We start from the raw sequence: 12,994 nt of genomic DNA, 5'->3' as shown, positions 1-12,994 counted from the left end.
ATAATAAGTACAATATGATAGTAGAAAGTTGCATAACATAGAAATGCTTAAGTAAAGTGCATGTTCTGTAGATTTGTGCAGTACTGGAGTAAAAATACTTCACCACTGATCATGCGGATGTGGTGCCAAAGTTGAGAAGCATGAAACCTGACACTTATGGTTTCACCCGGAGACCCTCAAAAAGTGAAAACAAAAAAAAAGTCCTGTGCATGTCTTCTTCACATACAGTGTTGTAGTGCCATTGGTAGTGATTTATATCTGCAGTTGAAACGGTCAGTGCAAATGAGTCTCACACTGACAGCCATCTTGATCAATTTATGAAATATGGGTCATAATCCCCAGAGGAAGCATCAAACTGCTGCAGCACACTTTAATCTAATCCAGTTAATCTGAAGCCTGGTAATCCCTATCACTAACACTAACTAAATGAGCTGCTAGTTATTAGAGATAAATTTCCACTGGTGTTGCTGTTCTTCACACGGGCTTCGTTTTTTTTTTTTTTTTGGTTGGAACAGACAATTACCACAGAAAACAAATGAGCCCCAAACACATCAACAAAGCGCCCCTGAACGCACCAAACCCACACCGTACTGGACAGTTTTCAGCTAATTTCAGTTTTTTAGCTACAAATCAGAGCACAAACATCACTCCACAGGGGCAAATTCTGCACGTTACTCGACTTTAAATCTTGTCCAGATCTAATTGAAAACACTAGCTGTAGTTTTGGGAGGCAGCGAATGAGCACCGGAGGAGGAAACCCGCTCTCCCTCCCTCTTCCCCCCGGCTCCGTCCCGTTACTTTACCTTGTTGAAGGCGAAAAGCTCCTGTTTTATCTTCTCCCTCTGCGGGTCGGTGCCCTGCCGACGAAACCTAAACTTCATCATCTTGAAGCCGGGCAGGGGGTAGGAAGGACTTGGGGAAGGGGGGGAAAGACGCGGAGATAACAACCCGGGCTGGTGGGTGACAGGAGAGGCGGTGCGGTGCTTGTTGGACGATGCTAAAGCTAGCTAACCGACTAGCCCATGCAGGCTGAAAGCGGGTCGGCAGGCTGCGACGCTGCTGCTGCGGGCTGCGGCTCTCCTCCCTCTCCTCTCCTCTTCTCTCCTCTCTCCCTCCTGGTGCTGTTTAGGTCGCGGTGGGTTTGACCACAGCCCCCCCTTCCTCCCGGTTCACACGGACCCCGTTATTCTGAACCAATGAGGGCGAAGAAATCTGCGAGCAATTACCCAGAAACGCCCACACAGCACAGAGCTCCGGAGCGGGGCGTTTGGTTTGTAGTACGGGACACACCGAACACATATTGAACCGAAAGGCTGCAGTACAACAGACTGAACGGGCAGTCCTGTACATAAAAATGAAACCACCCCAGAATGAACGGTACGAATTAATAGAGAAAATGAACTTACCTAAATTGATAAATGTTGTAGTTATTAGTTTTAGAAAAACATTTAGAAATGTCTGTTTAACTGTACAAATGTTTGTATGGTTATGAAAGAACTTATCTTCTTGCAGATTTAATGTCATTTTTAAAACTATAAGGATGTGTCAAGCCTTTACAGGAAAAACATTATGAAAAAAGTCATAAAATGAGAATAAAGTTATATTATTTTGAGGGAAATAACATATGATAAATTAAAGTTATTAATTGAAATAGAACGTATGTAGCATCAAATAATACAACAAAACAGTAGCATGTTATTAAATTAATCTGGATCTGATAGTAAATTTGACAACAATGTTGTTATCAATATCAATAATTAGGAAAACTTAGTTTTATCTACACTATTCTTCTAATATTGTGATTTTTTTCCTCTATATATTCTCAAAATATTGACAGCACTGTGCGTGATACATGATATCAGGATGTCATTCATCTTTTAAGATGCTTCTAATAAAAGTAACAGAACATAATTCTTGTAATATTGATTTCTAATTATTATTTATTTATCATGACTTGAACTATCAGGTGACCATAGGTGTGAATGTGAGAGTGATTGTTTGTCTCTATATGTCAGCCCTGCGATGAACTGGCGACTTGTCCAGGGTGAACCCCGCCTTCGCCCCTGTGTAGCTGGGATAGGCTCCAAGTGACCCCCGTGACCCTAGTGAGGATAAAGCGGGTTCAGATAATGAATGAATGAATGAACTATCAGACATTTGGTACGCAGCATGGCCCCAATATTCCTTTGTATATTTTTCCTGTCATTTGTTTTTTCTTTATTAGCCACATTTCCTCTTGTGGTTATATGTTGTTCTATCTGGAGCCCCGATATGTGTTTGTTTATAAAGTACATTAAAAAGTTCACCATAAAGTCACACATCAAATTACTTTGTGCTACAAATTTTATTATGCAGCATTATTTAAAATCATTAAATATATACAGAAACTATTATTTACAAACAAAAATACATAAATAAATATGTATCTCTCCTAGTGCAAAATGCTCAGAGATGCAGATAATTTCGTGTGCATCTCCAAATATATATATATAGTTTGTGCAGGCTAAAAATGACATGTCAAAGGTCAAGTATTTAATAATGTTAAAGGGTCAATAATCTGATGCCAACGTTTGCTTGTTATTCGTCACACATATTTCTGTCTCATCAAACCGCCTGAAAAACAGTCATTGGCAGCAAAAATTCATACTAATGTTCAATGTGAGAAGGCAGTTATTTTAATTTCTGTGTTGTTGTATGGAAAAATTGAATGAAGTAACACTATTATTTTGAAAGGGGAATGACAACTGAAGACGTCTTATCCATTATAGTCTCAGTCATGGCTGACAGGATCTGAAACAGATGTACCGTACAACGTTAATGAACCAAACTGTCATCACTTATCAGTTGATCTGTAAATAACTTCATGTCGGCTCCATCATCATGACATGCATCATATTAGAGATATGTTCCTTTTAGATATCAAAAACTTCCTTTTTTAAATAGAGGTAGAAACAGTGTATTTATGAGGCAATATGTGTGATTCTATTCTGTGTGTACATGTTTGTGCTATAGCAGGGTAATTTCACTTGGTGGCAGGGTGAGTCTCTTCTCTCTGACAGACAACATGTTCTCCATGTGCATGGCAATAACTCGACACAGCTCCAGGCCCTGGAAAAAGCAAAGCACAGCATATAACCACTGATGTGCACTGTCAGATCCAGCTCTTCTTTATTGCACACACACCTGCTCCAGCTGCAGCTGCATGATGCGCTGGTTGAGGAGGTCTCCTATCATGATCTCAACATACGGGTAACTGGAGCCTGAAGTCGGTCTCTGGGTGCGAGTTGACTGGACTTCTTTGAGAGGGAACCGCACCATGGCCTCCTAATCATCACACACAGGTCAAATACATACATAAATATACAGTGAACACAAACGTGCACACACACAGACATGTCAGTGCTGCAAAAAGTGTTTTAAACCTACACCTGCTGACACATATGCACAGATACTAGCAAACTAAGTTATATTTCCGTCCATGTGGGGTTGTGTTCTGTGAGTATTTATGGTAATTAACAAGATGGACATATGGACAGGTACAGGCAATAAGCAGCATAACCAGCAGAGGGGGCCAAATGTTTACTATTGAAAGAACTAAATCCTAACTGGTTAGATTTTAACAAAAATATGGGAATATAAGCTTGTTATAATGACATTATTTTTTTTTTTTTTTTTTAGGATTATGTTTTTTATGTGACTTTTAGTAAATGCATGAGTTAAATTCCCTAAATTTCCAGCTCCATATGGCCCTAAATAGTAATCTGAAGATAGAAAGAAAAAAAAAGTTTTCATGATCTAGCAATACCTCTGTACATTTATATCATGCACAGACCTTTAGATAGTGTGCTAGTATTTCCTAATATGACTTTATACACATCTCACATAGCGTTGTCTCTTTCAGGTCCCTCATGATACTAAACCTCATTACAGAGACACTCTTTATATTTAATATTCATGGTGGCTATATAGCCTGATTCTCATGAGGAACAGTAAATATTGCATCTATCGTCACATTTTCTTATATATTTCGTATTATCATATGCTAACATGGTTTCTCAGGGATTCTCTGATGCACAAGCTATACTGGTGTATGGATTTTCTTTTATTGTTTTTCCAGCTTTCCAGATTTTAATTACAGTGGGGATGCATATGTCTTGGCTGTATATTTGTGGGTGAATGTATGCAGCATTACACAGTTTACAATCTGCCGTTTGTGAATTTGTGTCATACATGGGTATCCTTGTTAAGGAAGTGGAGTCCGTTCAGATTTACTGCCAGGATGCATGGGGCTTGGACAGAGGAAGAGCTAGAACTCTGGATGTAGAAGAAAGAGGAGCCAAACATGGGGAAGGCACTGACCAGACCTGAGGAAAAAACACACAAAACGTCACAAATAATCAGTCAGCACATTATGGTCAAGTTCCAAGAACAGTAGTATTATGCATCCTCAGGTAGGGTGACCTGCTCTGACCACCAGAAGGATCAGTCATTATGTTTATGTTTATGTTTACGCATTTGGCAGACGCTTTTTTCCAAAGCGACTTACAGGGGAAAACCAATTAAATCACTCAATCAATCAAATTTTATTTATATAGCGCCAGATCACAAAAAAGTTATCTCTTGACATTTTATATATAGAGTTGGTCAAAACCAAATCATTGGTACATGTTTATATATAAGGCAATACTTGGCCTCTTACCTGTCTACATTTATACATTAATTGAGAAAAGAAATTCAGATACTTATTCTCTCCGTACAAATGATCACATATTGCTTTCTGTTCCATTTGTCCATACAGAAATGGGTCAAAGGGCTTTTGTTTACTCCACACCTTATGCATGGAATCAGCTACAGAAAGACTGGAAATGACTGAGTTCATTTCTTTGAGCACTTTTAAGTCCAAACTGAGAGTTCTTAAGGCCAACTCCACAACTTGCACTTGTTTCTCTTAATCTACTTGTAAATGTTATTTTACTAACTGTTTATTGTCAAATGTTTCTGTTCTGTCTGTTTTAACTGTGTAATCCTGTAGCTGTACGTTGTATTTGCTGCTGCCTATCTTGGCCAGGACTCCCTTGTAAAAGAGGTTCTAATCTCAATGGGTTATTTCCTGGTTAAATAAAGGTTACATTTTTTTTTTTAAATTCTGAAAAGCTAACGTTCACCACTTTCCAATTAAATCTAATGCTGTTAAGTATCCGGAAACCAGTTATTTCAAATTTAAATCTGTTTCTGTTTTGATGGCAGATGTTTGCTAAGATATTTTACTCCACAAGACTTTAAAGAGAATGTCCAAATGCAGCCCATTTTGTATGCAGGTGTAATAAATAATGTAGACATTTCGAGGGGCAACTGTTGCACAATATACTCCAAGTTCATTTCAGACACACTATAAGTTGTGAGCTTACCAAGAAACTGTGCACGAGCCTGGTGTGGGTTTAAGGGCTGGACCTGCTGCATGTGTTGCGTTGTCATATTCAGCCACTGCTGTGGACCCTGTTTACTGGAGAACTGTTGAGGGACAGTCTCCTGCAAGTCACGGCTAAAAAGAACACACAGAAAGTGGAAATGAGAGATTCCTCAGAGGGAGCATTTATGTATTCTGTGCACCCATACCAGATGTTTTCTGTCAGCAAATGTGATAGTTTGCAGTGGTGCAAGAAGTCTTCTAATCTTACACTCAAGTACACTGTTGCCCATGAAGTTGGAATAAAACTTCTTTTTTTTTTTTACATCTTCTCGTGAAATGATTGTGACAATATGATTTATTCTTGATAGATAAAATGTAACTGGGACTCAGTATGTAATCATTGTACCTGGTGGGTGATTACTTATGTGTATAAATAGGAATAAAAACAGGAATGTGTCTGAAAAGAAAAAACAAGTCCAACTTTATGGGCAAAAGTGTACTTACTCCACCTCCTCTAGTATAGTGGTTCTCAAACTTTTTACAGTGGAGTACCCCCTGAAATATACTTTTTTAGCCAAGCACCCCCAACTCCCGCTTCAGTATTTTTGATTGAAAAAAATGCAGCAAAATTTGTTCCTGTGCCAAAGGTTTCTATTTATATTTTCTAAACTTTGTAAACAAACAACATATATTTAATTGTAATATATAAAAAATAACTAATTTTTTAAAGTAAACTTTATCTGCAAAATATAAACTGAAAAGTGCCCTCTTTCATTGATAAGAAAAATAAATAAACTGGTCATTAATTAATAAACGAACCTTTCATCAACAAAAATAATTACTTAGTTACTCAAATAAACTCATTTTGAATCCTATAAAATATAAATGTTCTCAAAATGTTACCAAAGCTTCAACAAGATTGTTGACAATAAAGCTATTAAATGAATGTAAATATTGTGTTTTATATTTCAGCATTAATTCTCATTATTTATTTTGTATTCAGTACACAATGACTTATTTAATGTATTTTTCCCAAAAAAAATTCAACTACCCCCAGGGCTTCTGCCAAGTACCTCCTGGGCGTACACGTACCCCACTTTGGGAACCCCCACTTTGGTACAAGTAAAAGTTCTTTTTTCAATATGTTACTTAAGTAAATGTATTTAGTCGTATCACCAAAATGTAGATGAAGGATGAAAGGTAAAAGCAGCAAATGTATAATAAAATGGTCCCTGTCATATATAATGTCTTTGAATTAATTTCACTGTTACATTATTTTATTTGTATGTTACATTTTACTGTCATACATATTCAAGATTTATTTGAACTTCCTACGTACTGTTAGGTAGTTGAATATGAATCAATACATTATATTCAATAAGATCATCACGTTTGTTGCATCACTGTCCTGTGCAAATTAAAATCTGTAAGAAGTGAATCTTGTTAGAGCTCTGTGTTTAGATTTGGCAGTTTGCAGCTCATCTAAAAGGGGTTTTACAGAGTTTATTTATCTTATGAATTACCATAAGTCGGAGGTCACAATGTGATTAAAGCAAATAAATGTAGTGAAGTAAAAAGCACAATACTTACCTTGAAAAGCACTTGACATATTAAGGTGCATAAAACTAAAATACTACACTATAAGTTAAATACCTTAAGTTTGTTCTTAAATGAGAAAAAGAAGAGAAAAAGTATTCCATCCCTGCAATATGGTCCCGATGTGTATCATGGAAGAGGTTTCTGTTACTGTTATATATACATGTAAACAAACTGTACTTATATATAGACTTGTGTGGTGATAGATAGAGCAAATACAAGTGTTGATAGTACATGCAATGAATATAAGAATCATCAACAAATGGTGTACATCTGAGTATATTTACAGGGTGGGCAGGTAGATGGTGTCCTTGGCACGATGCTGTAGGGCAGCCAGTCTAGCAATCTGCTGCAAATGTTGTTCACTGGCTTTACCCTGAGGAATCACACTGAGCAAGGCCTTCAAATAGTCTGGCAACACCTTGAACAGAGATTCAATGACAGAACCTTTATGGTGTTTTTTTTATTATATTATATGTTGCTGTATTTCACTTTAAACTACATGTCAACAGCCCGTTACAAATACATACCTGGTTATAGTGCATGGTGACATAAAGTTCATTGTCAAGCTTCAGAGCCAGACTCCATATGACTCTTCTGAACCACAGGCTGTAGTTTGCATCGACTGGTTCTGCCTCTGTTGCGATGTCCAGGATGTATTCACGCTTGTTTAAGGGTCGTACGTTCTGACCTACAAACAGACACTGCTTACTTATAATTGTTTTTTAACTCATAAAGACCCAAACATTCACCACCAACTGAAAATATGTACAGATCTAAAATGTTAAATAACTGCAGACCCCCTAATTCTATCAATACATGCAAATGATTAGTGTAAAATGGAGTTTGTCATCTTTTCATGGTCATCAGATATGACCCATTTGGACATTCAGAGGCTCTGTAGTGAACATAAGAAACACCGTCATCTTCTTCAACAGTAATTCACCAGTAAAACCCAAAGAGTTTGATCAATGACAGTGGATGGAGATACTTGGTTTATATTCAGTTAATGATATACTTTGTTTAAAAGGTCACTTTTTCTTCAGTTTTCTCTGTTTCTGATATAATAGCCCTCATCTTTAATCCAAGGTTTTATGAACATCTACATGATCAGTAAATTAAATACAGGAAAATATCTAATTTTCACTCAAAAATGCAAAATATAGAGGATAATATTATAATAAATTGTGATAAATCTCTTAAGAAATGTTACACAGAGAGAGAAATTCATTTGGGAACTGACACAAAAGTATTACTGTGTCTTATGGGTTAAACATTTTAAAACATATATCATAAAAAAAATACTAGACCATGTGAAGATTGTTACCACATTATTGTTTCTTTACCTCTGTGTGTGACCAAAAAGACGGCATATTCATCCAAAGCCTCCATCCTGTGCAGATCCATCTCAAAGCAAAGTTCTTCGATGACATCCAAAGCAACCTGAAGTCCACAAATCAGATCTCACCTAAGCGACACAGCTTTGAAGATTATATACGAGGGCCGTTCAATAAGTTCATGGCCTCACCCAGAACAGAACAACACAGACTGATAATTTATATTTTATTTTTCAACATAATCTCCATTTACAGCAATGCACTTGGTCCATCGATGTTCAAGCATCACTATCCCATCACGAAAGAATGTAACATCCTGTATTATAACAACCAGTATTTCTGGGTGAGGCCATGAACTTATTGAACAGCCCTCGTAGCTAAGAATTCACTACGTTAGCCTGATATTTTTCTTTAAGGAAGGTGTGTGTGTGTGTGTGTGTGTGTGTGTGTGTGTGTTTGCGTCCACTCACCGAACACGTCTTGATCTTCAGGTGCCTTTCAATCCCACCTGGCAACAGGAACAGCTGTCTTTTGGAGCTCCGCCCAGCCTGCACCCAAACAAACCAACCATACAACTCATACTATGAGCAGGAAAGCAGTTAATAAACACACACATGCACCTGACATCACACAACATAAGCAGTAATAGGGAAATACTTAAATGAGATGAACACTGATTTTCAAACTAACCAGCATGGCTTTGAGCTCCATGCTGTTGGGATACTGTATACGCCCGCCATATTGAAAAGTCCTCCTCAGATTCTGCTCACATGCCTTGGCAATACCTGTCAATAAACACCACAAACCACATGTTTATAAGAACTGCATCAGGCTGACGGTAACAGACAGATGAATGTGATTTGTTCGGAGAGTAATAGGCTTTAGTATCTCTTCTACAGCAGAGATAAAATGTGTATTAGTACTTTTATCCAGTAACTGTACAAGAACAAGTTCAAGGTATATGCATTACTTGAGAATTTCCATACTTCGCCTCCTCTACATCTCAGAGCCAAATATTACTCACTACAATTGTTTGACAGCTGTAGTTACTTTTCAGATGACACTTTTTCAAACTTTACAAATGAAACCCATGTATATCCAAATGCGTTGACTTTGAAAACAAGAAGGTTCACTGGAAAATACAAGCTTCTGAAGCCCCAAAAAAACAACTGAAGCACTACAAACATATGATGGCTCAGTTGATAAAGCAGGTCGTCCAATGACTGAAGGGTCAGCGGTTTGAATCCTGCCTCCGACTGTCCACACTATGAGCAGCATCTGCCTACTGGTAAATGGGGGAATGTAAGGCTTTGTAAAGCACCACAAAAGTGTGGAAAAGCGCTATACAAGTACTGACCATTTACCATCTTATAGAATATGATGTATTGCTATAAACTGAACTATCGATAAAGTATGTTAAATGAGCTCAATATTAAACATCTAAAACAATAAAAATATAACATAAACATTAATGCAGCCGTAATATGAATCTAAAAATATCATATATGTTATAACTTACCATTTTACTGCATAAAGATAACTAGATATTCTTGATAATAACATTAATCTTTTTACTCAAGTAAGGTTTTGAATGCAGAACCTTTGCTTGTACTGGAGTATTTTCACATTGTTGTCTTAGTACTTATACTAAAGTAACTTAAGTGAATGTTCTTACCTTGGTACTGGACCCCAGGGCTGGCACAGGTGTCCTGCAGAAACTTCATCAGGAACGGCTTCATGACTTCAGAGCAGCGATGGAAAGCTGTGAGGATGTAGAGCAGCCTCCATCCTCTCTGACAACTGTCCCTACACGCAACCACAAATTAAAGCATGGACCTTTTTAGTAGAAACTCTCCAACTATACCAAACCAACCCTCCAGGGCTGCTCTTGCAAATGACTCAGTCTCAGTCCTATTCTGCATTTGATGTAAAATGTAGATTCTTACGGTTTGGAGCTGGTGTTGGCAGTAACTTGCTTCATCACTTGGCAGTAGGCTTCATCTTTCATGAGGCCGTGGTCCGCACTCAACTAAAAAATGAATTTAAAAGCAGACTTCTATGAGCGAACGTGAGACATGAATATAAAAAAATACACACAGTTACATCCATCAATGCATTCAGTTATAATAGAGCGAATAAAACGGTTCATTTTAGGCTTATTTTAGGTCTTCAATGTAACTTTACTGGATTGTTTTAATCCTTTTAGGCTGCGTACCTTCAGTATCGTGGTGACCAGGTCCTGTTCAGTCTGACCTTTCAGTGGATAGTCTCCCATGAACTTCATTATAGCTGAGGAAAAATGAAAAGACAACACAGAAATGAAATAAAGTGTCTTATGAAACAATGATAGAGTTCATAAACAATTGAAATGTGAGCCCAACTACATGCTGCTTTTTGTAAGACGTCACAAGTCAAAAATGGTCAAAGCAACTGGTTTAATCTTTAGCTCTGTGTTAAACTTTAATGGCATTTTAAGTCTTTGAAAGTTTAGTGTTTTAAAGATGAATGTTCGGTCAAATTATCACCTGGAAAGAAACTCAAAATTCAAATTTCACTAATGACCGAGACAAATGTTAGTTTCTGATGACATTTTTGTTAAAAAAAAAAAAAAATAGTGCCTCTCAGTTTGCATTTAATATGCTTGATATATCACGTTTATAATAATAATAATAATAATAATAATAATAATAATAATAATAAAAAACATTTATTTACTATTTATTATTTATAACATTTTTATTTATCTTGGCCTACTGTGATACATGATAATGGACCAAATAAGCTGGAGAGACAAAAACAATTTATTGTTAAGAAGGTAAGAGATAAAAGAAAATCTAAACTCAATAAACTGTTTTACAGACAATGTACAGTTATTTTAACATATACTGGAAAAACACACACTCATTAGCTGTCTGGTGAGTAGATTTTTCAGGATATCAAGTGATGAATTAATATGTAAAATACTCCCACTTACAGAACAATTTTTGCTCATTTTTTTTATTAAAAAACTCAAAACTGGATACATAGATGCACTGGATGAAAAGATCTGACACAAGATCTTTAGTGTATTTTCTTGGTAGTTGTTCTAGTTTCAACTGGACTTTCGATCTTTTGAACCTTGAAGAACTACCAAGAAGAACGATGACCTGGGCAAATGAGAACTTACAACGACATTACATTTTTAAATCTCCATATACTCCATTGATTGGTACATAGATGTAGAGTATTTCTGGGTCCAATATTGTCTGTCTATGAAGCCAACAAAGACCAAACATATCACCTTCTTAGACAGCAATATGTATCTACACTTTTATTCTAGTGATGAATCTTAACATAATTACCCCTGACTACTTATATACCTTTGTCTCTTCCACTCTTTCTCTTTTTCTGTTTCCTTACTCACCCAAAAAGATATCTGCAGCCACTCGGTTCATCCCACTGTCGGAGAAGTCAATCAGAGACTCTTGGATTGGAGACTTGAAAGGCAACCACAACATGTTTCATCATGTTAACTGGTGTACATTGAATTATGCAAACAAGGCTCAAGTTAATATCTGTACACATTTGTGCAGCAGTACAACACAAATCAAATCTTCAGTCAGTAATAATTTTGGGCACCACTGAGCAAAAATTCCATAACAATCTATCAGCGTATTACATTCATGTGATAGGATATACAGTAAAAACAGGAGATGGACAGCTGTAACGACCAATCACTGTGAAGACGCCACCACACGTGTTTATACTGTGCAAATTCTGTGGCTCATCACTAGGGAAGGACACTGTTATGATTTAATTGATACTATTACTCTTATCTATAGGGTAAATAGATCCAGTATTTTTATCAATATTATTTTCAGGTTAGACTTAAAGAATTATATGCTTTGGTTTTTCCCAATTGTGACATATGTAATTAAATTATAGAATCCTTCTAGAGTCTAGAAGGAAAGTGCAACGGTATTGTTTAGATCTAATCACTATCATAGGCTGTAATTTTATTATGATGATAAATGTTTAGTCTGCCAAATGTATGTATGCTAGCAAACCTTTATCCATGATGTACACAGGACAACAGTTCAACTATGTGCTTAACAGTCAAAATGTGCAAAGGGAACATAGTTTCCACTTGTACTTGATGGACTTGCTCTAGGTTTTCTGATTGATCACTCGTCTTTCCATGAAAATATGTAAAAGACTTGAAAAATTTCTGATTTACTTCACAGATGAACATATTTTTGACAAAAGGAGTTAGTGGAAAAGTTTACAAGACAACATTTAAGCTGTTGTAGCACATAGGAAATACACTTCCTATTTTTCTCTCCCAAGAACCATTAGGGAAACAGATAACATCACAGATTGTTAATACTTTGGTCTTTAACCCATAAAGACCCAGTGCTACTTTTATGGCAACTTGCAAATGAATTTTTTCTCTCTACTTAATCTTTCTTAAGTGATATATCATCATTCATTATAATATCATCCTCTATATTTTGCAATTTTTACTGTAAATCATGTATTTTCCTATACAATTGTGCTCATAAGTTTACATACCCTGACAGAATGCGCATGGGATAGTCTTGGATATTTCAACATGACAATGACCCAAAACACAAGGCCAAGTCGACCTGTCATTGGCTACAGCAGAAAAAAG

At 36.6% G+C, this 12,994-nt stretch overlaps 2 protein-coding genes across 2 annotated transcripts in view; both read right to left on the bottom strand.

The window, feature by feature from the left end:
• llgl1 (LLGL scribble cell polarity complex component 1) overlaps positions 1 to 1,226 on the bottom strand; it is a 51,646-nt gene extending 50,420 nt beyond the window's left edge. Inside the window, exon 1 of the mRNA XM_030141183.1 lies at positions 804 to 1,226. Coding sequence (XP_029997043.1) covers positions 804 to 884 — 81 coding nt within the window. The 5' untranslated portion in view covers positions 885 to 1,226. The remainder of the gene's footprint in view (positions 1 to 803) is intronic.
• Positions 1,227 to 2,498: 1,272 nt separating this feature from the next.
• myo15aa (myosin XVAa) overlaps positions 2,499 to 12,994 on the bottom strand; it is a 74,147-nt gene continuing 63,651 nt past the window's right edge. The window contains 13 exon segments of the mRNA XM_030141181.1: positions 2,499 to 3,108; positions 3,184 to 3,324; positions 4,231 to 4,364; positions 5,409 to 5,542; positions 7,294 to 7,427; positions 7,537 to 7,697; positions 8,353 to 8,449; positions 8,814 to 8,891; positions 9,034 to 9,128; positions 10,019 to 10,149; positions 10,290 to 10,372; positions 10,559 to 10,632; positions 11,747 to 11,819. Of these exon segments, the coding sequence (XP_029997041.1) occupies positions 3,007 to 3,108; positions 3,184 to 3,324; positions 4,231 to 4,364; positions 5,409 to 5,542; positions 7,294 to 7,427; positions 7,537 to 7,697; positions 8,353 to 8,449; positions 8,814 to 8,891; positions 9,034 to 9,128; positions 10,019 to 10,149; positions 10,290 to 10,372; positions 10,559 to 10,632; positions 11,747 to 11,819 (1,437 nt within the window). The 3' untranslated portion in view covers positions 2,499 to 3,006.

The sequence above is a fragment of the Sphaeramia orbicularis genome, chromosome 8 (assembly GCF_902148855.1).
Source record: "Sphaeramia orbicularis chromosome 8, fSphaOr1.1, whole genome shotgun sequence".
In the NCBI taxonomy this organism is placed as follows: domain Eukaryota; kingdom Metazoa; phylum Chordata; class Actinopteri; order Kurtiformes; family Apogonidae; genus Sphaeramia; species Sphaeramia orbicularis.
The sequence above is the reverse complement of the archived record's forward strand: the minus strand, read 5'-3'. Positions and strand labels throughout refer to the sequence as shown.